This window comes from Oncorhynchus mykiss, chromosome 16 (genome assembly GCF_057628025.1).
Source record: "Oncorhynchus mykiss isolate SJ-2025 chromosome 16, ASM5762802v1, whole genome shotgun sequence".
Classification (NCBI taxonomy): domain Eukaryota; kingdom Metazoa; phylum Chordata; class Actinopteri; order Salmoniformes; family Salmonidae; genus Oncorhynchus; species Oncorhynchus mykiss.
The window spans coordinates 28531546-28557912 of NC_143037.1; the positions used below are offsets into that span (position 1 = coordinate 28531546).

The 26367-nt window shown below is 43.8% G+C and overlaps 1 protein-coding gene across 5 annotated transcripts in view; it reads right to left on the reverse strand.

Annotated features, from left to right (window-relative positions):
• The window catches only part of afap1l2 (actin filament associated protein 1 like 2), a 144856-nt gene that overhangs the window by 83837 nt on the left and 34652 nt on the right, over positions 1-26367 (reverse strand). For 4 of the 5 annotated variants that reach the window (XR_016487211.1, XR_016487210.1, XM_090202530.1 and 1 more), the window contains exons 3-4: positions 16352-16438; positions 14651-14742 (exon numbers count right to left, since the gene is read on the reverse strand). Coding sequence is in view for 3 of the 5 variants with exons in the window: in XM_090202530.1 (XP_090058656.1) it covers positions 14651-14742; positions 16352-16438 (179 nt within the window). In the remaining 2 variants the exon portion in view is untranslated. The remainder of the gene's footprint in view (positions 1-14650; positions 14743-16351; positions 16439-26367) is intronic. The other variant, XM_090202529.1, reaches the window with a different exon arrangement.

Consider the following 26367-nt stretch of genomic DNA (forward strand, 5'->3'; position numbering starts at 1 on the left):
TCAAACCAATATTTTATTTGTCAAATTCGCCAAAAACAACAGGTGTAGATCTTACTTACAACAATGCAGTTTTAAGAAAAATACCCCCAAAAAAGTAAGAAACAAAAGTAACAAATAACTAAAGAGCAGCAGAAAAATAACAATAGCGAGGCTATATACAGGGGATACGGTACAGAGTCAATGTGTGGGGGCACCGGTTAGTCGAGGTAATTGAGGTAATATGTACATGTAGGTAGAGTTAAAGTGACTATGCATGGATAATAAACAGAGAGTAGCAGCAGTGTAAAAGAGGGAGGGAGGCAATGCAAATAGTCTGAGTAGCCATTTAATTAGCTGTTCAGGAGTCTTATGGCTTGAGGGTAGAAGCTGTTAAGAAGCGTTTTGGACCTAGACTTGGTGCTCCGGTACTGCTTGTCGTGCGGTAGCAGAGAGAACAGTCTATGACTAGGGAGGCTGGAGTCTTTGACAATTTTTTGGGCCTTCCTCTGACACCGCCTGGCACAGAGGTCCTGGATGGCAGGAATCTTGACCCCGGTGATGTACTGGGCCGAGCAGTTGCCATACCAGGCAGTGATGCAACCTGTCAGGATGCTCTCGATGGTGCAGCTGTAGAACCTTTTGAAGATCTGAGGACCCATGCCTAATCCTTTCAGTCTTCTGAGGGGGAATAGGTTTTGTCGTGGCCTCTTCACAATGGTCTTGATGTGCTTGGACCATGTTAGTTTGTTGGTGATGTGGACACCAAGGAACTTGAAGCTCTCGACCTGCTCCACTACAACCCTGTCGATGAGAACAGGGGCATGCTCGGTCCTCCTTTTCCTGTAGTCCACAATCATCTTCTTCATCTTGATCACGTTGAGGTTGTTGTCCTTGCACCACACAGTCAGGTCTCTGACCTCCTTCCTATAGGCTGTCTCGTCTTTGTCGGTGATCAGACCTACCACTGTTGTGTCATCGGCAAACTTAATGACGGTGTTGTATTCGTGCCTGGCCATGCAGTCATGAGTTAACAGGTCGTACAGGAGGGGACTGAGCACGCACCCGAGGGGCCCCCGTGTGAGGATCAGCGTGGCGGATGTGTTGTTACCTACCCTTATCACCTGGGTGTGGCCCGTCAGGAAGTCCAGGATCCAGTTGCAGAGGAAGGTGTTCAGTCCCAGGGTCCGTAGCTTAGTGATGAGCTTTGAGGACACTATTGTGTTGAACGCTGAGCTGTAGTCTACGAATAGCATTCTCACATAGGTGTTCCTTTTGTCCAGGTGTGAAACAGCAGTGTGGAGTGCAGTAGATTTTGCATCATATGTGGATCTGTTGGGGCGGTATGCAAATTGGAGTGGGTCTAGAGTTTCTGGGATAATGGTGTTGAAGTGAGCCAGGACCCGCCTTTCAAAGCACTTCATGGCTACAGACGTTATTGAGTACTTTAACGACTTTACCTTCCAGATTGGTAAAATTAGTTTTGGTATTGAGTAGAAAGACATGACTTTACAATTAGAATTACCTAAAATGTATGAATTCAGTGTGATGTTAGTTGTTTTGGATATCGTCTAGGCCTATATGATCAGGACTATTTTCTAAGTAAGATAACCTTTTTTTCAACATTAAACCGGCCTTCTCTTGGAGGGACAAAATGGCACCGTGTTTCAGTGAGCTCCTGTGGCATTTGTTAATTTCTCTCTTTATATTAATTTCTGAGATTGAAAAAGTAGTACAATTTGTGACATAAATTGCTCTACGGGTATTGATGATTATTTCTCAAAGGATTCCGTCAACATGCCTGGCAGAACTACTAAGAACTTGACCAAAACCACCACCCCTGTACAGTCGTGGCCAAAAGTTATGAGAATGACACAAATGTTAATTTTCACAAAGCCTGCTGCCTCAGTTTGTATGATGGCAATTTGCCTATACTTCAGAATGTTATGAAGAGGGATCAGATGAATTGCAATTAATTGCAAAGTTCCTCTCTGCCATGCAAATTAACTGAATCCCCCAAAAATATTTCCACTGCATTTCAACCCTGCCACAAAAGAACCAGCTGACATGATGTCAGTGATTCTCTCATTAACACAGGTTTGAGTGTTGACGAGGACAAGGATGGATATCACTCTGTCATGCTGATTGAGTTTGAATAACAAACTGGAATCTTCAAAAAGATGGTAGTGCTTGGAATCATTGTTCTTCCTCTGTCAACCATGGTTACCTGCAAGGAAACACATGCCGTCACCATTGCTTTGCACAAAAAGGGCTTCACAGGCAAGGAAATCAACAATTTATTGGATCATCAAGCACTTCAAGGAGAGCGGTTCAATTGTTGTGAAGAAGGCTTCAGGGCGCCGAAGAAAGTCCAGCAAGCGGCAGGACCATCTCCTAAAGTTGATTCAGCTGCGGGATCGGGGCACCACCAGTACCACCAGTACCAGTAAGGAATGGCAGCAGGCAGGTGTGAGTGCATCTGCACGCTTTTGCGGGATAGCGTGGTGTCAAGAAGGGCAGCAAAGAAGCCAATTCTCTCCAGGAAAAACATCAGGGACAGACTGATATTCTGCAAAAGGTACAGGGATTGGACTGCTGAGGACTGGGGTAAAGTCATTTTATCTGATGAATCCCCTTTCCGATTGTTTGGGGAATCCGGAAAAAAGCTTGTCCGGAGAAGACAAGGTGAACGCTACCATCAGTCCTGTGTCATGCCAACAGTAAAGCATCCTGAGACCATTCATGTGTGGGGTTGCTTCTCAGCCAAGGGAGTGGGCTCACTCACAATTTTGCCTAAGAACACAGCCATGAATAAAGAATGGTACCAACACATCCTCCGAGAGCAACTTCTCCCAACCATCCAGGAACAGTTTGGTGACGAACAATGCCTTTCCCAGCATGATGGAGCACCTTGCCATAAGGCAAAAGTGATAACTAAGTGGCTCGGGGAACAAAACATCGATATTGTCACACCCTGGTCAAAGTATTTTGTGTTTATCTTTATTTATTTGGTCAGGCCAGGGTGTGGCATGGGGTTTTTGTATGTGGTGTGTATGTATGGGGATTGTAGCTAGTGGGGTGTTCTAGCTAAGTCTATGGCTGTCTGAAGTGGTTCTCAATCAGAGGCAGGTGTTTATCGTTGTCTCTGATTGGGAACCATATTTAGGCAGCCATATTCTTTGAGTTTGTTGTGGGGTGATTGTCCTTAGTGTCCTGATGTCATTGTTCTGTGTTAGGTTACACAAGTATAGGCTGTTTCGGTTTTCGTTAAGTTTATTGTTTTGATCGTGTTTGTGTTTAGTGTGTTACTTCATTAAACATGGATTGCAATAGACACGCCGCATTTTGGTCCGACTCTCCTTCTCATCAAGAAAACCGTTACAGAATCACCCACCACAAAGGGACCAAGCAGCGTGTCAACAGGCAAGAACAGCCCAAAGTGGAGTACAGTATGGACTATACTTCTTGGGAGGAGATAGACAGGTGGGCGGTCGACCCAGGGAGAGTGCCGGAGCCCGCCTGGGATTCGATGGAGCAGTGCGCGGAAGGATATAGGAGAATGGAGTTTGCGAAGCAAGCAAGGCGGCGCGGACGGAGGCCCCATAGTCAGCCCCAAAAATTTCTTGGGGGGGGGCTCAGGGAGAGTGTGGCAGAGTCAGGAGCCAGACCTGAGCCAACTCTCCCTGTTTATCGTGAGGAGCCAAGGAGGAGACCAGAGCCGGTGTTGGAGGTGAGCGAAACAGAGACTGTGAAGGAGTTAATGGGGAAATTGGAGGAGAGAGAAATGAGGGAGTTGCTGTGTTGGTGTTTTAAACATGGAATTCGCCCGACGGAGCGTGTCGGGGATTTGATGGCACCTGGGTCAGCGCTCCATACTCGTCCTGAGGTGCGTGTTAGTCGGCTGGTGAAGATGGTGCCAGTCTCACGTACCAGGCCTCCTGTGCACCTCCCTAGCCTTGCACGTCCTGTGCCAGCACCGCTCTCAAGATCTCCAGTACGCCTTCACGGTCTAACCCATCCTGTGCCACCTCCACACCCCAGCCCTCCGGTAGCAGCTCCCCGCACCAGGCTTCCTGTGCGTGTCCTCGGCCCAGTACCACCAGTGCCAGCACCACGCATCAGGCCTACAGTGCGCCTCGCCTGTCCAGCGCTGTCGGAGCCCTCCTCCTCTCCAGCGCTGTCGGAGTCTCCCGCCTGTTTAGCGCTGTTAGAGCCTTCCTTCTCTACAGCGCTGCCGGAGTCTCCCGCCTGTTCAGAACTGCCAGTTTGCAAGGAGCTGCCAGTTAGCATAGAGCTGCCAGTTAGCATAGAGCTGCCAGTTAGCATAGAGCTGCCAGTTAGCATAGAGCTGCCAGTCTGCAAGGAGCTGCCAGTCTGCAAGGAGCTGCCAGTCTGCAAGGAGCTGCCAGTCTGCATAGAGCTGCCAGTCTGCAAGGAGCTGCCAGTCTGCAAGGAGCCGCCAGAGCTGCCTGTCTGCAGGATGCCGCCAAAGCTGCCAGTCTGCAAGGAGCCGCCAGAGCTGCCAGTCTGCAAGGAGCCGCCAGAGCTGCCAGTTAGCATGGAGCAGCAAGGGCCGCCAGTCAGTATGGAGCAGCCAGGGCCGCCAGTCAGCATGGAGCAGCCAGGGCCGCCAGTCAGCATGGAGCAGCCAGGGCCGCCAGTCAGCATGGAGCAGCCAGGGCCGCCAGTCAGCATGGAGCAGCCAGGGCCGCCAGTCAGCATGGAGCAGCCAGGGCCGCCAGTCAGCATGGAGCAGCCAGGGCCGCCAGTCAGCATGGAGCAGCCAGGGCCGCCAGTCAGCATGGAGCAGCCAGGGCCGCCAGTCAGCATGGAGCAGCCAGGGCCGCCAGTCAGCATGGAGCAGCCAGTCAGCATGGAGCAGCCAGTCAGCATGGAGCAGCCAGAGCAGCCAGTCAGCATGGAGCAGCCAGAGCTGCCAGTCAGCATGGAGCAGCCAGTCAGCATGGAGCAGCCAGAGCTGCCAGTCAGCATGGAGCTGCCAGTCAGCATGGAGCAGCCAGTCAGCATGGAGCAGCCAGTCAGCATGGAGCAGCCAGTCAGCATGGAGCAGCCAGAGCTGCCAGTCATCATGGAGCAGCCAGTCAGCATGGAGCAGCCAGGGCCGCCAGTCAGCATGGAGCAGCCAGGGCCGCCAGTCAGCATGGAGCAGCCAGTCAGCATGGAGCAGCCAGAGCAGCCAGTCAGCATGGAGCAGCCAGAGCTGCCAGTCAGCATGGAGCAGCCAGAGCTGCCAGTCAGCATGGAGCAGCCAGAGCTGCCAGTCGACCAGACTCTTCCAGATCTGCCAGTCGACCAGACTCTTCCAGATCTGCCAGTCGACCAGACTCTTCCAGATCTGCCAGTCGACCAGACTCTTCCAGATCTGCCAGTCGACCAGACTCTTCCAGATCTGCCAGTCGACCAGACTCTTCCAGATCTGCCAGTCGACCAGACTCTTCCAGATCTGCCAGTCGACCAGACTCTTCCAGATCTGCCAGTCGACCAGACTCTTCCAGATCTGCCAGTCGACCAGACTCTTCCAGATCTGCCAGTCGACCAGACTCTTCCAGATCTGCCAGTCGACCAGACTCTTCCAGATCTGCCAGTCGACCAGACTCTTCCAGATCTGCCAGTCGACCAGACTCTTCCAGATCTGCCAGTCGACCAGACTTTTCCAGATCTGCCAGTCAGCCAGGATCTCGCAGGTCTGCCAGCCAGCCAGGATCTGGTAGATTCATCAACCTGCCTGAGCTTCCTCTCACTCCTGAGCTTCCTCTCACTCCTGAGCTTCCCCTCAGTTCCGAGCTGCCTCAGTCCCGAGCTGCCCCTCAGTCCCGATCTGCTCCTCAGTCCAGTGGGGTTCTGGGTGAGGACTACTAGGCCATGGTCGGCGGCGAGGGTGGACTATCCAGGGACGCGAGGAGAAGGGACTAAGACATTGATTGAGTGGGGTCCACGTCCCGCGCCGGAGCCGCAACCATGGACAGACGCCCACCCGGACCCTCCCTATGGTTTTGAGGTGCGTTCGGGAGTCCGCACCTTAGGGGGGGGGGGGGTTCTGTCACACCCTGGTCAAAGTATTTTGTGTTTATCTTTATTTATTTGGTCAGGCCAGGGTGTGGCATGGGGTTTTTGTATGTGGTGTGTATGTATGGGGATTGTAGCTAGTGGGGTGTTCTAGCTAAGTCTATGGCTGTCTGAAGTGGTTCTCAATCAGAGGCAGGTGTTTATCGTTGTCTCTGATTGGGAACCATATTTAGGCAGCCATATTCTTTGAGTTTGTCGTGGGGTGATTGTCCTTAGTGTCCTGATGTCATTGTTCTGTGTTAGGTTACACAAGTATAGGCTGTTTCGGTTTTCGTTAAGTTTATTGTTTTGATAGTGTTTGTGTTTAGTGTGTTACTTCATTAAACATGGATTGCAATAGACACGCCGCATTTTGGTCCGACTCTCCTTCTCATCAAGAAAACCGTTACAGATATTTTGGGTCCATGGCGAGGAAACTCTCCAGACCTTAATCCCATTGAGAACTTATGGTCAATCGGGTGGACAAACAAACAAAAACAAAGTTCTGACAAACTCCAAGCATTGATTATGCAAGAATGGGCTGCCATCAGTCAGGATGTGGTCCAGAAGTTAATTGACAGCATGCCAAGGTGGATTGCAGAGGTCTTGAAAAAGAAGGGTCAACACTGCAAATATTGACTCTGCATCAAATTCATGTAATTGTTAATAAAAGCCGTTGACACTTATGAAATGCTTGCAATTATCCTTCAGTATTCCATAGTAACACCTGACAAAAAATATCTAAAGACACTGAAGCAGCAAACTTTGTTGAAATTAATATTTGTGTCATTCTCAAAACCTTTGGCCACGACTGTAGATGTGCAGAATGAGCTAGCTAGCGAGGTTGACAGAATTGTGGAGCCAGGTACAATGGCTCAAGTGATCCAAAAGATGACTGACAACATTATTAAGGTGATTGATGTCAAAGATAGCAACTGTCTTGGAAGCAATAGTAGGCCATTCAGCCGAACTACAGGTATGTTGTTAAGGTGGAAGGAAGAATTGTTACTATGGAAACCTCGGCTACATCAATGGACACTAAAATAAAGGCACTTGAGGAAAAAAGTACTCTTAAAAACATCTATATTGATATTGGTCTGTTGCAATAAATTCATTTGGATAAGGAGCATCTGAAATTGCAACAAGGGGTGTTTGGACAAGTTATTTTCTCATAATTTACAGAAGTAGAGGTGTGGAAATCCTTGTGAAAAATAACCTACCTTTTAACACGAGAGTCTAGGCCTGTCTAAACGGGGGGTGGGGAAGGGTCTACTAAGCTATATGGAATTGTTTTATGAAATTCATACCAAGGATCTTTTAGCTATTTGATTTTGTATTTTAGGAGCAGTTAAAAGTTTGGCCACCTCTACTCATTCGAGGGTTTTTCTTTATTGTTATTATTATTAACAGTGAAGACATCAAAACTATAAAATGACACATAGAATCATGTAGTAACCAAAAAAGTGTAGCCACCCTTTGCCTTGATGACAGCCTTACACAAACTTGGCATTCTCTCAACCAGCGTCATGAGGTAGTCACCTGGAATGTATTTCAATTAACAGGTGTGCCTTGTTAAAAATTGTGTTTATGCGTTTGAGACAATCAGTTGTGTTGTGACAATGTAGGGGTGGTATACAGAAGCTAGCCCTATTTGGTAAAAGACCAAATCCATATGGCAAGAACAGCTCAAATAAGCAAAGAGAAATGACAGTCCATCATTACTTTAAGACATGAAGGTCAGTCAATGCAAAACATTTGAAGAACTTTGAACGTTTCTTCAAGTGCAGTCACAAAAACCGTCAAGTTCTACGATGAAACTGGCTCTCATGAGGACTGCCACAGGAAAGGAAGAACCAGAGTTACATCTGCTGCAGAGGATAAGTTCATTAGAGTTACCAGCCTCAGAAATTGAAGGCAAAATAAATGGTTCGCAGAGTTTAAGTAACAGACACATCTCAACATCAACTGTTCAGAAGAGACTGCGTGAATAAGGCCTTTATGGTCAAATTGCTGCAAAGAAGCCACTACTTAAGGACAGCGATAATAAGAAGAGACTTGCTTGGGCCAAGAAACACGATCAATGGACATTACCAGGTGCAAATCTGTCCTTTGGTCTGATTAGTCCAAATTTGTGATTTGTCTTTGTGAGACACCGAGTAGGTGAGCGGATGATCTCTGCATGTGTGGTTCCCACAGTGAAGCATGAAGGAGGAGGTGTGATGGTGTAGGGGTGCTTTGCTGGTGACATTGTCAGTGATTTACTTAGAATTCAAGGCACACCAGCATAGCCTCCACAGCATTCTGCAGCGATACTCCATCCCATTTGTATTGCTCTTAGTGGGACTGTCATTTGTTTTTCAACCGGACAATGACCCCAACACACCTCCAGGCTGTGTAAGGGCTATTTGACCAAGAAGGCGAGTGATGGAGTGCTGCATCAGATGACCTGGCCTCCACAATCACCCAACTTCAACCCAATTGAGATGGTTTGGGATGACTTGGACCGCAGAGTGAAGGAAAAAAGCAAACAAGTGCTCAGCATATGTGGGAACTCCTTAAAAAACTTCTTCAGGATTGGTGGGTCCCCTGCGGGACGGTTGAGCTGAAGTATTCTAATGCAATTAGCATGAGGTTGTAAGTAACAATAAGATTTCCCAGGACATAGACATATCTGATATTGTCAGAAATATTAAATTCTTGTTAATCTAACTGCACTGTTCAATTTACAGTAGCTATTACAATGAAATAATACCATGTTATTTAAAAAAAAAATGTATTTAACCAGGTAGGCAAATTGAGAACAAGTTCTCATTTACAATTGCAACCTGGCCAAGATAAAGCAAAGCAGTTCGACAAATACAACAACACAGAGTTACACATGGAGTAAAACAAACATACAGTCAATAATACAGTAGAAACAAGTCTATATACGATGTGAGCAAATGAGGTGAGATAAGGGAGGTAAAGGCAAAAAAAAAAGGCCATGTGTTACGGTTTTCTTGCGGTGAAGGAGAGTCGGACCAAAATGCAGCGTGGTATTCTTGATACATGTTTAATAACGAAATAAACACGAACAATACAAAACAAGAAACGTAACGCAAAAACCTATACAGCCTATCTGGTGCAAAGAAACACAGAGACAGGAACAATCACCCACGAAACACTCAAAGAATATGGCTGCCTAAATATGGTTCCCAATCAGAGACAACGATAAACACCTGCCTCTGATTGAGACCCACTCCAGACAGCCATTGACTATGCTAGAAACCCCTACTATAATACAAACCCAATACCTAACAAAAACCCAAAGACAAAACACACCACACACACAAAACCCATGTCACACCCTGGCCTGACCAAATTAATAAAGAAAACACAAAATACTAAGACCAGGGCGTGACACCATGGTGGCAAAGTAAATACAATATAGCAAGTAAAACACTGGAATGGTAGATTTGCAGTGGAAGAATGTGCAAAGTAGAAATAAAAATAATGGGGTGCAAAGGAGCAAAATAAATAAATAAATAAATAAAATAAAATAAATACAGTAGGGAAAGAGGTAGTTGTTTGGGCTAAATTATAGGTGGGCTATGTACAGGTGCAGTAATCTGTGAGCTGCTCTGACAGCTGGTGTTTAAAGCTAGTGAGGGAGATAAGTGTTTCCAGTTTCAGAGATTTTGTAGTTCGTTCCAGTCATTGGCAGCAGAGAACTGGAAGGAGAGGCGGCCAAAGGAAGAATTGGTTTTGGGGGTGACCAGAGAGATATACCTGCTGGAGCGCATGCTACAGGTGGGTGCTGCTATGGTGACCAGCGAGCTGAGATAAGGGGGGACTTTACTTAGCAGGGTCTTGTAGATGACATGGAGCCAGTGGGTTTGGCGACGAGTATGAAGCGAGGGCCAGCCAACGAGAGCATGCAGGTCGCAATGGTGGGTAGTATATGGGGCTTTGGTGACAAAACGGATGGCACTGTGATAGACTGCATCCAATTTGTTGAGTAGGGTATTGGAGGCTATTTTCTAAATGACATCGCCAAAGTCGAGGATTGGTAGGATGGTCAGTTTTACAAGGACATGTTTGGCAGCATGAGTGAAGGATGCTTTGTTGCGAAATAGGAAGCCAATTCTAGATTTAACTTTGGATTGGAGATGTTTGATGTGGGTCTGGAAAGAGAGTTTACAGTCTAACCAGACACCTAGGTATTTGTATTTGTCCACGTATTCTAAGTCAGAGCCGTCCAGAGTAGTGATGTTGGACAGGCGGGCAGGTGCAGGCAGCGATCGGTTGAAGAGAATAGATTTAGTTTTACTTGTATTTAAGAGCAATTGGAGGCCACGGAAGGAGAGTTGTATGGCATTGAAGCTTGCCTGGAGGGTTGTAAATTAACACAGTGTCCAAAGAAGGGCCAGAAGTATACAGAATGGTGTCGTCTGCGTAGAGGTGGATCAGAGACTGACCATCAGCAAGAGCGACATTATTGATGTATACAGAGAAGAGAGTCAGTCCAAGAATTGAACCCTGTGACACCCCCATAGAGACTGCCAGAGGTCCGGACAGCAGACCCTCCGATTTGACACACTGAACTCTATCAGAGAAGTAGTTGGTGAACCAGGCGAGGCAATCATTTGAGAAACCAAGGCTGTCGAGTCTGCAGATGAGGATGTGGTGATTGACAGAGTCGAAAGCCTTGGCCAGATCAATGAATACGGCTGCACAGTAATGTTTCTTATCGATGGTGGTTAAGATATCGAGGAGAGTGCACAGTTGTGAACATGAAAAATTATTTGTAAACAAATTAGGCACATTTGGCCAGTCTTGGTACAAGATTTTGAACATAAATGCAACGGTTGTTTGGATCAGTCTGAAACTTTGCACATACACTGCTGCCATCTAGTGGCCAAAATCTAAATTGCACCTGAGCTGGAATAATACATTATGGCCTTTCTCTTGCATTTCAAAGATGGTACAAAAAAAATTCAAAAAGTTATTTCTTTGTATGATCTTTTACCAGATCTAATGTGCGATATTCTGCTACATTCCTTTCACATTTCCACAAACTGCAAAGTGTTTTCTTTCAAATGGTACCAAGAATATTCATATATTTGCTTCAAGGCCTGAGCTACAGGCAATTAGATTTGGGTATTTTAGGTGAAAATTGAAAACAAGGGGCCAATCCTTAAGAGGTTTTAAAGACTCTTGGAAAAACATTCCAGGTGAAGCTGGTTGAGAGAATGCCATGAGTGTGCAAAGCTGTCATCAAGGAAAGGGTGGCTACTTTGAAGAATCTCAAATATATTTAGATTTGTTTAACACTTTTTTGGAAGCTGTTTTTCAGTCTCTCGGTCCCAGCTTTGATTCACCTGTACTGACCTTGCCTTTCGGATGACAGCGGGGTGAACAGGCAGTGGCTAGGGTGGTTGTTGTCCTTGATGATCTTTTTGGCCTTCCTGTGACATAGGGTACTGTAGGTGTCCTGTAGGTCAGGTAGTTTGCCCCCAGTGATGCTTCGGGCAGACTGCACTACCCTCTGGAGAGCCCTGCGGTTGCAGGTTACCGTACCAGGCAGTGATACAGCCCGACAGGATCCTCTCAATTGTGCATCTGTAAAAGTGTGTGAGGGTTTTAGGTGCCAAGCTACAAATCTTCAGCCTCCTAAGGTTGAAGAAGCACTGTTGCACCTTCTTCACCACACTGTATGTCTGGGTAGACCATTTCAGATCGTCAGTGATGTGTACGCCGAGGAACTTGAAGCTTTCCACCTGCTCCACTGCGGTCCCGTCAATGTGGATAGGAGTGTGCTCCCTCTGCTGTTTCTGGAAGTCCACGATTAGCTCCTTTATTTTGTCAATATAAACCCTAGGTAAAACTGGCCAATTTGCAGTGTACCATACACGGCTGGTTCACACAGCCCTGTATGGTACACTGCTGGTTCACGCCTTCTCTCTTCTGAATAAAATCACAACATTCGAAAGACAGTTAATATCTTTGTCATGATTCTATGTCAGTACTGTATATGTTAAATGGAATTAAGGGAAAACCAGATACATGCACAAATATTCCCACACACCTATCTTTTTAGACTAGATTCCACAAACTCCTCATGTTAAAGTTTAAATGCTGAGGTAAACACAAATTCTCAGACTCTTTAAAATAAATGGAAATAATTACAATAAAAAAGCGTATTCTTTTTTATTTCACCTTTATTTAACCAGGTAGGCAAGTTGAGAACAAGTTCTCATTTACAACTGTGACCTGGCCAATATAAAGCAAAGCAGTGAAACACAAACAACAACACAAGAGTTACACATGGAATAAACAAACATATAGTCTATAATAAAATAGAAAAGGTCTATCTATATACAGTGTGTGCAAATGAGGTCGGATAAGGGAGGTAAAGGCAATAAATAGGCCATAGTGGCAAAATAATTACAATATAGCAATTAAACAATTAAACACGGCAATTAAACACTCTTATTCAGAAGGGTTCTATGTAGAACCACGCTTGCCTTTCAAAGAATCTTCAAATAACCCTTTCTTCCAAAAAGGTTTCTTCTGATGAAAACGGTAGAAAAAATGGTAGAACCCTATCTATCCCTCTGCAAATAATCATTTCTAAGAGTGTACACACCCATGAGACAGCAAGTGGGTTGTATCATATTTTCACTAACAGTTCAGCAGCAGCCCAACTGTTTTATGTCCCACATCATCAAAAATAACTAGCCAGCTAGCCAGCCAGCAAGCCAGCCAGCCAGCCAGCCAGCTAGCCAGCCAGCAAGCCAGCCAGCCAGCCAGCTAGCCAGAAGATTGCAAAAAGAAGGTAAGTTGACAGCGAAGGCAGGGAATTTCACGACAGTTGGGAGATCGAGTACTTGTTTGTGGACCATCGTTTGCCAAAAGACTGTGGCCGTAATGAAAGAATTTAACATAAGGTGCAATTATGGGACAAAACACTGACTTGAATAGACATCAGAGGCTACAGAAAGTGGCAGAGTTAAATAAGGGCCTTGTACAACTGCAGACTATGTTTTCAAAGCCAAAATCACAGAGTGATGCAGCAGTATAGGCCAGATTCTACCTAGAATGAAATAGCTAAATCAGGCTGACCATACACCAAAGGTGATTTTATGAAGCAGTGCATGGATAAAGTTAGCAAAGTAGTGGGCCCAGAAAAAAACGCAAGCATCTGCAAATGTCAGCCTTAGGAGAAATACAGTGGCAGATTGCGTGGATGAGCTAGCCAACGATCTACAAGAGCAGCTCGCTGAAAAAGCTAAATACTTTGTAGCTTACAACATTGCTGTTGACGAGAGCATGGTTGCTACAGACACTGCTCAGAATGTCAATTTTCATGCCTGGGAGGGATTCGTTAGTGAAGAGCTCTTGGGTGTTAAATCAATGCATGGCACGACCATAGGAAATCATTTTTCAATAAGTTGAGTGTAAATGACCAAGTTACAATGGGATAAACTTACTGGACTGACAACAGATGCGGAACCTTATATGGGAGGAGCGGATTGGTTGGGAGGATGTGAGAGAAGATGCAGGAGGAGAATTGCCCCGACGAGCTGACAACATATTACTACTGTATTATACATCAGGAGGCACTTTGTGGTAAAGTACTAAGGATGGGGAACTGTAACAAAAACAGTAAACTTCATCAGGGCTAAGGGCTTGAACCACCATTCAGTTTCAGTCATTTCTTGGCGAGGTTCATTCAGAACATCAAGATGTGCCCTTCCACACAGCGGTGCGTTGGCCAAGTTGGGGTAAAGTGCTGAAGAGATTTTTTTTGAGCTGTGTGAGGAAATTTGTTGTTTCATGGAGAACAAGGGGAAAAACATTACTGAGCTCATATCCAGCCACCAAAACAGCTCTCAAACCACAGCAACAGCAGATGTTGCTAATAAGAAAACAGTGCTGGGTGTGTCTCTCTGTGTGTGTGTGTGTGTGTACGTGTGGAGTTCAAAGACTCAGAAGGAAAGCTATAATCCCACCCTACTGTCTGTCTGTGACCCTTCCAATCTCACACAGTGCTAATTCAGGAGACCCCTAGCCTCCCCAGTCAACATTAAACACATCAGTCCTCTCAAGTCTCACACACTCATTTCCACACAAATTTTCCAATTGTATAAGCATAAAATACCTGTTTCTGTGGGTGATTACAACACATATTAAAGCCTTGATTAATAATGGTACTGCAGGCCTGGGATTTATAGTTACGGGAAAAAACATGGCTGCGCTACAACGACCAAATGAATGTGAAAAAAACCAGGCTAGAAATGAATGAGGCCAAAGATGCTTAACAGTTATGCTAGCAAGTGAGTTACGTTAGTATTTGATGTTAATCGTAGTCCTACACAAGGTAAAACACATGGTGTGTATATTATTACTTTTAAAAGTTGTATTATATTCTATGTAAAAAAAAAATCTATAACTGAAATGTATCATCAAAAGATAAGAGGCGCCAAAACGGAGTCTTGCGGCACACCCCATTAAAGTCTGTATGGTTCAATATGCAAAGAACGATTTCTCAATACTCATGGATGTCCTAGCATGGATGTTAGGTGTAATTTGGAAAGGTGTAGTAAGATAAATGAACATCACTCACTGTTCTAGGTGGTGGCAAGTCTGGAAGACTCTTCTGTGGGGCAGGGACATGTTTTCCTGCTCTCCCATTGGCCAGGGCATCTGGTGTGTTGTCTGGTCATTTTGACACAAAAGAAGGACATTCGATGAAAATCAACAATGGCCATCAAAAGGAAGATAGGCAGTATTCTTCTTTGCATTTGTGAAATGACTAAGAGAATCATAATATTAAAATCAGGATAAAAACAACACGCCTTTTGTAAGGCCTTAATCTTTTTCACTAGGTCTTAAAGGACTTTACTTTATACATGGGATTGTCTTCCTCTTTGTAATTTATATTGAACTATATAACCTTCCTTCTTAAACACCAATGTGTAAGATACACCTGGGTGATGCATGCTAGTTACATTAGCCTTCTAGCCAAAATAACAATGTTAACATTTTGCCTCACGTTTGCCTAATAGTTATTTGCCTATTTCTCTGTTCATTATGACAGTGGGTCCTTGTCTCTAAGCTACTGTATGCACATGCCAAAACAGCAGTCTTCCCCTCTCGACAGACATTCCACCTCTCAGCATGTAGACATCTGGGTTGTCATAGGAACCCAAGCAGAGTGCTTTATACTGGACACCTCTAGTCGTAAATTCACAGGAGTCACTGAAAGTTACAGAAATTACATTTAAACAACTCTGCAGAGCTCACAAATTCAATACATCTGGCTGTTATCACTAAATCACTATGCTGTTGACATAAACACATTCAAACCCTCATATTGAGTTTCAAAACAGTTGGTTGAAAGAAAGTCTTTCTGTCTAGCCATGTGGGTACATGAGATGCAAGTTAGACAAGACACCCAACATGACAGGCTTTTGTGTCCTTCAAAAAAAAGGATCTCAATGTTTCCATACATATGCAGTCTTTAGTCTCTGTTATAATAAACACCCTTCCCAACCCCTCCATTCAAATAAAGAAAATGGTCTAGATGCATGACATCTTTTTGATCTGAGAACACCCTTGTACTTGGGGTGGCTATAAAAAAAAGCCTGTGGCTTTACTAGCCTTCGGTTTGGTTAAGTCTAGTGTTCGGTCTGCTCATTTTTTATCACAGTCCAAACGAAATGGCTCGCCTCAGGTGGTGGGTTTGAGAGGGGGGACAAAGAAAGAACTACTGAGAAATACACAGGAAACGAGTGTGTGTGGGGGAGGGGGAATGGTGTGGAAAGGATGTTTTCACACTCCTAAACACTACTGACAGCTACTGTTGGAAACTTTGTTTAGTCTCACCTGTGGAAAGTGTGATGTAGCCTATCAAGCACATAAAACCTGTGATTGAATGGTGAACCTGATATGAGCAGCAATACAATTTTCCAGTGGTTTAAGAAGAGCACAGTCCCAACAAAACAACCGTGACTGTTTTACGTGCATAATTCTGGGTTTTCACAGCGAAACTTGGTTTATTGATTGACATTAAGCCATTTTATTCTATGTTACTCTTATTTGTGAGGGACTGTGACTTGAGTTAAAGCCAGACCTGGGTTCAAATACGTAGGTCAAATACCAAAAGTGCAAAATTCAAGCTAAATTAAGTGCACCTCAAATATTGGATTATGAAAGTATGTAAAGCCTCAATAATACTAATTTACAATGTATGAACCAAACAAGTACAGAGTGCTACACCATCAAGCAGGTTCCACCTTGTAGGAAACAACCTTTGAACTCTCACCTCTGTCAGCTTTGTCCTGACCCTGCCCAGTCACAATGACTTTGTTCATGTAGATGTACTCCTCATCACCACCACCACCACCACCACCTGAAACATAGCAGTTGAGAGAAAACAGTAACATCAATCAACATAAGAAATATACTTCATTATGAATGCTGCTGATACAACCTACTTCAGAATTAAGTTTTGAATGAACAGAATCATGCTATGATACTGTACATTGTGGCAGCCCAGGGAAGTCAGAGGTGAAACTCAAAATAAAATAAGATTCACAACAAAGTTTTAATCAATTACTGTGATTAATACACTGATAGTCTATCAATATTTCTACTATATAACAACATTCCAAAATTCACCATTAACAAATATACATTCTAGTGAGATCAAAACCTATATTCACAACCATTTTTTATAAATTACTGAGATTAATAAATTACTATTGCGATTAATACACTGATAGTCTATCAACATTTCTACTATATAACAACATTCCAAAATTCACCCTGAACAAATATACATTCTAGTGAGATCAAAACCTATGGATAAACAGAGATAAAAAAATGTTTTAAAAGGTTATTATTCCCTTGCACGCTCATGGTGCATTTATCAGACATGAGTCAGAAACTTCCCCTCTTTTTGAAGGTTGTAAAGATCACAGGCCCGACTTACACTTTCTGATCCTACTATATCTGTTTGGATCAAGGGTTACACATCATGTAAAGACTACACTATGGCCCTGTACACACTCAAGTTGTACAATTGAAGTACAACAGATTTGGCAAACATGTAGTGATACAACAAGATAGTTTTTCTGCCCAAACAAATAACTACAAAAGTTTTGTGGGGAGACAGTACAACAGTTGTGGAAGTATTTCTGTATCAGAAAAATATTATCAATAGTATCACAAATAGGGCTGTTGCGGTGACTATTACCACCACACCGGCGGTCACGAGTCATGAAGGCAGTCAAATTCAACATGACCGTTTAGTACCACGGTAATTAGACGTCTCTGAGCTCTGATGCTGCTGCTAGTCATTAGTAGCCTACCAAACTTGCTAACTGCTTGGTACTCAGCACTATATTGTCCCTCTAAATCACTCTGACATCAATGCAAATGCATTCAGAAATCTAATCAAACACCATACGAGAGCCCAATGAGCTCCGGATGCGCAACATTTCTATAGGCTATGCAATTGGGGGAGAAAACAGAGTGATGGCATCTATTAAAAAGAGGAGGATCCCATCAGCTTTCTATAGGCTAGGCCTACTATATTTATTTCTCAACTTTCCTAATATTAAGCGCATTGCTTATATTTACAACAGGAGAACAGCCTACCTGGCTGGCATGAAAATAAACTCTGGAAAAAAGCATCCTCCATTCACTATTTAAATGCATAGATGGCATGTATTTTTCCCCACTGCCCCTGTTACAATACAGGTGCATGATAATGGTCAATTCTAAATCAAAACAAATTTCACACATATATTATTTAGTAAATGGAAAGACAAGATTAAATCAAACATAGGATAATATTGTCACCCATCAGACTATCACTTGTGAATGATGCCCAGCATAAGAAACCATGCCTTTTTGTTGGAATCATAGTCGCACACCTCGCTGTAGCCTAGCCCATAGGCCTGTATGTTTTAATAAGGTTTGTATCACAACTAAAGTGGCCAAATAACTTAAAGTTAAACACATTAATCTACTTTACAAGGGATGTAGAGCCTAACTGGCATATATAAGCAGCGTGTGAGTTTCTAGTTTGGGGAAGATCACTATCAAATGCACCTTTATAATAAAAGCATTACATGCATAATTGCATTTGCGGTAACTTTTGATAATGGTGTTTTCCTCTAATGGAATATTTGTGCTTATAGCCTATGTGTGCATTGCTGCGCTTATAATGTGAGGAAATAGCCTAAGAATTTATACAAATGTTAAGCTAAACTTTCTGATCTGTTTTTTTTAATGCTAGTGGTTGTATTCATTTGGGATCTATCGCATCCCACAACTGTCCCAGACTATGTTTGGAATATTTATTTCTCGCACAGAATAGAAAATGTGAACTTTTATACTATGGGGGATAGTAGGTTGATATAGGCTCGTGCTTTTGCTGTTCGTTAGGCCTAAACATCTTGTTGGCTGACGAAAAGTAAATGTGGACAGTTCTTCCAATATCTTCAATATGCACCTTGGAATTTAATAAGGACACGCGCAGTTGCGTCGCCGATGTGTCTGTCTTAACTTGTAGCCTGTGAGAAAGACCTGATCATGTGACGGAGAGCCGTGTGAGTGAAAAGACGCTTCGGATTGCGCAGCACACTCAGGGAGAAGGGCACAACACAGCACTTCGGGCCGCAAAAGGCAAGGATTTTTTTAGGGTGTATTAAAGCCACAAAGGGAATGCCGCCCTAAAATTCGAGGCATTATCAAATGCTTGTCTAATTGTGAATGAGAGACTTTTAGAGTGTGTAAAACATGCGCAAAAAAAAAAGCCTTACAATGTATTAAAAATCCAAACATATAGCAATGTTTGTAGAACAACTAAAGTTACATTAATAACTCTCAATTGAGCATATAAGTGAAACAATTTCTTTGTTAACCACTCAACACAGAATAGCCGCATCTGCGTACTCCCTCAAATCGTTTGGAGAAAATATTTATATTATTTGTTCAATTGTATTCTTCATACTATAAAATAATAAAATAATATAAAATAATGCCATGGAATTATAAGCTAATCTTGTCAGCTAAATTAACTAGTGTAGCCCACAGCTAGTATAGCCCACAGCCATTTGACATTGCCACATCAGGACAACTCAAGAGTATACTATTATTTTCTTCTGAAATAGACTACATTTTCTTCAAATGATGTTTCTTCAGACCCGTCTAAAATAAATAATGGATTTATTGTGAAGGTGTAGGCTATATTACATAGATTTATTCAACTTTTTAAAATAGCTTGTAGGCTATGTGTGGAAGCCTGAAGATGCTAAATGTTTTTATGTTAATAAATGTTCAAATTACAGTGAGATCAACAGTTATTTGCTTGACAATCACCAGCTAACAAAATTGTGTGACCGCCACAGCCCTAATCACAATCAATGTCAAATGCATTGTACATCAGTTGTCAAATGCTTTGTACAACACGAGTGTCTGCGGGGGCTCTGGGGAGAAAGAGTCACATACAAAGTATACGATAAAGGTTTTTTGAGACGGGGATAGTTGGTTTTGGCTATTGCAGTGTACACTCAGAAGAAAAGGAGCCTCGAAGAACCTTTTGGGATTCAAAATGATGATGTCACTGTGGGTGAACCTTTTCGAATCAAAAAGGTTCCTCGAGGAACCCCTCTAGAAAAAGACACATTTGTAAAGGTTCAAACAGGAACTTAGTTTGTGAGGAGAGAGGTTCAAATTTGAACCTTAATTGTAATATATTATTACTGTCATTGACATGATTATTATTGTTATTATTATAGTAAATGCATTACATTAGTATTTTAATATCATAATAACTATCAATAATATATTGTAACAAAATGGTGACTATTGTAATGGAATACTACTTTGCCCTTTAAGTTCACATTATGTCAGCCTTTAACCTTTAAGTAGTATGTAGCTTGGTCTTGGTGGGACAGCTCTCTTCTATCCATTGCTTCCATCTTTGATTGGTCGACTTTGTGGAGGGGAGGAGCGTGGTTGGCAAAGCATTTGTTTATAGGAGTAGTGAATGGATATTTTTCTGTTGAATTTCAAGTCAGCAGGCAGATAAATAGAGGTGGAAATAGGTCAATCATAGATATATCAATGATTGTAACCTTTAATGACTATACAACTGCACACATGAACAGGAATGACAATTACTCTCATGGATGGCCTAAAATAACTTATTGAAAGCCATGCCCCCAATTAGCCACGCCTTCAGTCTTCTGACATATACAATATATACACTTTACTATAAATAAACTTCAACTGCTAATAAAAAGCCAGGAAATTCCATTTAGAAATTCAATTTAATTACAGTTAGACAAGCTACTTCAGTCCTTGGCTCCATTGCTGAGTCTGACAGGCAAATCCAAAGACAAAATGAATCCAAAATGCTCTTAAAACGCCACCGAAAAGGTTCCTCCAAGAACCCTTTGCTACATTGAACCATTAAATGATCCTCCAAGAACCCTCAACTAACCAAAGGTGCAAATATGATGTCATTGACTAGCAATGGTTCCTTGAGAAAGTCCAGGGCTCCTTGAGGATCTCCAGGGATCCTCAAGTCAACCTTAATTCTAAGAGTGTAGCCTGTTTTGTGAATGTTCTAGAAAATCAAATCAAATTGTACATGTCACATGCGCCGAATACAACAGTGAAATGCTTACTTACAAGTCCTTAACCAACAATGTAGTTAATAAACATAAATGTTAAGTAAAAAATAGATAAGTAACAAATAATTAAAGAGCAGCAGTAAAATAACAATAGCAAGGCTATATACAGGGGGTACCGGTACAGAGTCAATGTGCGAGGGTACAGGTTAGTCGAGGTAATTGAGGTAATATGTAGTTGTAGGTAGAGTTAAAGTGACTATGCATAGATAATAAACATAGAGTAGCAGCAGTGTAAAAGAGGGAGGGAGGCAATGCAAATAGTCTGAGTAGCCATTTAATTAACTGTTCAGGAGTCTTATGGCTTGAGGGTAGAAGCTGTTAAGAAGCGTTTTGGGCCTAGACTTGGTGCTCCGGTACTGCTTGTCGTGCGGTAGCAGAGAGAACAGTCTATGACTAGGGTGGCTGGCGTCTTTTACCATTTTTAGGAACTTCCCCTAACACCGCCTGGTATAGAGGTCCTGGATGGCAGGAAGATTGGCTCCAGTAATGTACTGGGCCGTACTCACTACCCTCTGTAGTGCCTTGCAATTGGAGGCCGAGCAGTTGCCACATCAGGCATTGATGGAACACGTCAGGATGCTCTCGATGGTGCAGCTGTAGAACTTTTTGAGGATCTGAGGACCCATGCCAAATCTTTTCAGTCTCCTGAGGGGGAATAGGCTTTGTCGTGACCTCTTCACAACTGTCTTGGTGTGTTTGGACCATGTTAGTTTGTTGGTGATGTGGACACCAATGAACCAACAACCTGCTCCACTGCAGCCCCGTCGATGAGAATGGGGGCGTGCTCTGTTCTCCCGTAGTCCACAATCATCTCCTTTTGACTTGATCAAGTTGAGGGAGAGATTGTTGTCCTGGCACCACACGGCCAGGTCTCTGACCTCCTCCCTATAGGCTGTTTCATCGTTGTCGGTGATCAGGCCTACCACTGTTGTGTCATCGGCAAACTTAATGATGGTGTTGGAGTCGTGCCTGGCCATGCAGTCATGAGTGACCAGGGAATACAGGAGGGGACTGAGTCCACACCCCTGAGGGGCCCCCCGTGTTGAGGATCAGCGTGGGAGGTGTTTTTGTCCCAGGGTCCTTAGCTTATTGATGAGTTTTGAGGGCACTATGGTGTTGAATGCTGAGCTGCGGTTAATGATTAGCATTATCACATATGTGTTCCTTTTGCAGTGTGGAACGCAATAGAGATTGGATCTGTTGGGGCGGTATGCAAAATGGATTGGGGCTAAGGTTTCTGGGATAATGGTGTTTGATGTGAGCCATGATCCTCATTTCAAAGCACTTCATGGCTACAGACGTAAGTGCTATGGGCCGGTAGCCATTTAAGCAGGTTACCTTCGTGTTCTTGGGCACAGGGACTATGGTGGTCTGCTTGAAACGTATGTATTACAGACTCAGTCAGTCAGACAGGTTGAAAATGTCAGTGAAGACACTTGCCAGTTGTTCAGCGCATGCTCAGTGTCCACATCCTGGTAATCCGTCTGGCCATGTGGCCTTGTGAATGTTGACCTGTTTAAAGGTCTTACTCACATGAGCTACGGCGAGTCGGTGATCACACAGTTGTCCAGAACAGCTGATGCACTCATGCATGTTTCAGTATCACTTAACTTGAAGCGAGCATAGAAGTAATTTAGCTCGTCTGGTAGGCTCATGTCACTGGGCAGCTAGCGGCTGTGCTTCCCTTTGTAGTCTGTAATAGTTTGCAAGCCCTTCCATATCCAATGAGCATCATAGCCAGTGTAGTATGATTCAATCTTAGTCCTGTGTTGACTCTGCCTGTTTGATGGTTTGTCAGAGGGCATAGCGGGATTTCTTATATGCTTCCGGGTTATCGACAGCTTGAAATCGACAGCTCTACCCTTTAGCTCAGTGCGGATATTGCCTGTAATTCATGGCTTCTGGTTGGGGTATGTACGTACAGTCACTGTGGGGACGACGCCATCGATGCACTTATTGATGAAGCCAGTGCCTGATGTGGTGTACTCCTCAATGCTATCGGAAGAATCCCGGAACATATTCCAGTCTGTGCTAGCAAAACAGTCCTGTAGCTTAGCATTTGCTTCATCTGACCACTTTTTTATTGACTGAGTCACTGGTGCTCCCTGCTTTAGTTTTTGCTTGTAAGCAAGAATCAGGAGGATAGAATTATGGTGAGATTTGCCAAACAGAGGCGAGGGAGTGCTTTGTACTCATCTATGTGTGTGGAGTGAAGGTGGTCTAGAGATTTTTTTCCCTCTGGTTGCACATTTTACATGCTGGTAGAAATTAGGAAATATGGATTTTAGGTTCCTTGCATTAAAGTCCTCGGCCACTAGGAGCGCCTCCTCTGGATGAGCGTTTTACTGTTTGCTTATGGCCGTATACAGCTCATTGAGGGCGGTCCTAGTGCCAGCATCGGTTTGTGGTGGTAAATAGACAGCTATGAAGAATATAGATGAAAACTCTCTTGGTAAATAGTGTGGTCTACAGCTTATCATGAGATACTCTACCTCAGGCGAGAAAAAAACTTGAGACTTCTTTAGATTTCGTGCACCAGCTGTTGTTTCCAAATATACACAGACCACCACCCATTTCTTCCCGGAGGCAGCTGTATGTAATTCAGGTCGTCGTTCAGCCACAACTCTGTGAAACACAAGATATTACAGTTTTTAATGTCCCGTTGGTAGGATATGCGTGCTCGTAGTTCATCCATTTCATTATCCAATGATTGTAAGTTGGCTAATAGGACCGATGGTAAAGGCAGGTAACCACTCGCTGTCGGTTCCTTACAAGGCACCCAGACCTACGTCCCGATATCCCCATCTCTTCCTCCTGCGAATGACGGGGGATGAGGGCCTTGTCGGGCGTCTGAAGTAAATCTTTCACGTTCGACTCGTGAAAGAAAAAATCTTCCAGTACGGTGTCGCTGCCCTGATACCTAGTAGCTCTTTTCAGTAATAAGAGACGGGGGCAGAGACATTTTGAAAAAAACAGTTACAAATCACGCAAAAGAAACACACACAATATCACAATTGGTTAGGGGACCGTAAACGGCAGCCACTCCTCTGGCGCCATTATTATTAACTATTAGAACTGTTATGCTTGATGATTTTGATATCAGGATATTGGTTATTAATTCAAATATCTCAAATGTAATTCGTACTCAACCTGGTTAGTGAGTTGGGTAACAATTCTCATTTGCAATGATGATCTGGCCAAAATAACAAACAACATATAAAAGATAATAAAAATGCACAAGTTTGGGTCATTCTCCAGAAGATATCATATAAAAAGGGGATAATGAGTTAGCCATAGAACTATAATTATTAATTGCTAACAAGTTCAAAAAACACTGTTTATTTTTCCAAAATGATCCCATTCTCAAATATATATTTGACAATGATCTGATTGAGGCTGTACCAAGAGAATCACAGAGAAAAACCTAGGACTATGATTTTGGTGTAACCCCAGTAATAAATACTCTAGTAATGGACATTCCTTTTATATAAATATCAGGAGAGAAATATAACAGCAGCAGAATTAGACTATGTTTTCCTGGTACAGTGAAAACAGATTTGGAGGATGGAAATGAATGCTATTTATAAGCAGCTACTCAAAGGAAGTGAAAGTCCCAGGAGGATAAAAGCAGCCTTGGAAAAATGATAGTTTGGAGCCAGGGGAGGAAGTAAGGAGAAGCCCAAGACCAGAACATGGAAACACACCACTCTGTGAGAGAGATACAAACTACTGAGGAGAAAAAATCATGGGTTACAGTATGAAACCCCGGTTCTCTGAAAGACATGAGGGAAACATCTCACTATGGGACACGCCCCTTTGTGTCCTATTTACTGAAACTTTATTCAAATCATGCCTAACAGACGCTTTGTGGGTGTGAGCCCTACATGTATATATTGCACCCACAATGCTCTTGTTTTCTCATTCAACAAACTACCTCTTCTACGAGTCGTGCAAGAGAGGCAATCTGGTAAAATGTTTCCCTAATCTCCTTCACAGAACCTGGATTGCATACCGTAACTCATAGTTCTCTAACAGTCGACTCGATTTGACATCTCACTACGGGACACTTGCAAAACGTCCCGATTGCCATTAGCCCTTTTCCTGAGAAGCCTGTGTTGGTGTACTTGCTAGTGAACCTGATCCATCCTACTCAGCTCCAGCACCAATGACTGTGTGCACCAGGGATGGCACAGTGACACCCAGACAATAGAACCTCACAAAAGGTGTGAGGGAAAGCCCAACTAGCCTGCACACAAATTTCTGAGACGGAGATATCAGTGGCTCGACTAGGCTATTATGAGTCATGGAAATGACAAGGAATGAACGCGGAATTAGGACATATCATAACCTTGGAATAGTTGGGGGCAAACTGAGTGCATGAAGGTTGAACCGAGAGCACATGAAGGTCACTAACGCGCTTGGCATTGGCCAAGGCAAGCAACTGTCCATCTTATAAGACAGTGCGTTCACTAAATAAAACAACAAACGAAAGGGGTGAGCCCCAATCGTCGTCTCACCTAATCCTACATGGCAGGATGAGATTGCTGCCAAGTAGACCTTAACAGTGGCGGGGCTATCAGGATTAGGGCTAGATTGTTTGCTTTCACTGTCCAGAGTGGGGGGAATCAGGTCCAAGGGAGGGAAGGCGTACAGAAGCCCGTCTGACCTCTAGTGGGTTAGCATGAGGGATGTTGTGATCTCTCATTGCAAGGAATAGGCAATCCTTGTGGTCTACTGTCCTTCAGACGCTTGTTGAGGTGCCGTAAATCCTTAGGCTATGCTTAAACCCTACATCCCATCCCAAGAACTCCGTTCCGCCACCTCAAGTCTCTTGGCCCTCCCACCCTTACGATGGCCCTCCCACCCCTACCCCCTCTCAGCTCAGTCAAAGCTATTTTCTGTCCTGGCACCCCAATGGTGGAACTAGCTTCCCCCTAAAGTCATGACAGCGGAGTCCCTACCCATCTTCCAAAAATATCTGAAACCTACCTCTTTGAAGAGGATCTTAAATAACTCTCACGGCGCTTGTCTTTTCCAATTAGCACAGACGTTTGCTGAAAAATACTTTGTTGAGGGAAAAAAAATGTACTTGATATGATTGTGAGGACCAAGAAATAGCAGCAGAAGAAGCCCTGGTGAGGTTCTTCACTTGGCACCACATGTGCGGCTCCCTTGGCAAACAGAGACGGTATCTTGTCTGAGGACTCAGGATGCTTCCACCTGTGCAGTGGACTGCACTATTCCCATGTAGTCTGTACCCCTGGCCTATGGTGCGTAGGAACTAGGATTTGATTTGATTTGATTTGATTTGATTTGATTTGATTTGAACTAGGGGGAGACTGTACACATGTGCCACTGCTCCAGATGAGGAGCAAGAGAAGTCACCTGTTCCCTGGGAGGACTGCGCATGTGGGCAACCTGTCCCGTGGAAAGAACAAATCACTTTTCAGACCTGCTGGTTGGACAAGGTAGCCCTCAAGAGGTTGCTTGTTTTGAATGGAAACATTCTGAACTATCAACCTCGGGCCATTGGCCTGGATGTGATGGGAACTCTTTATTAGAGAGCTGAACTGGGGGGACAGTGGTGTTGACCCACCCCACAGGGACTTATGGGTCTTGAGATGGGGGTCGC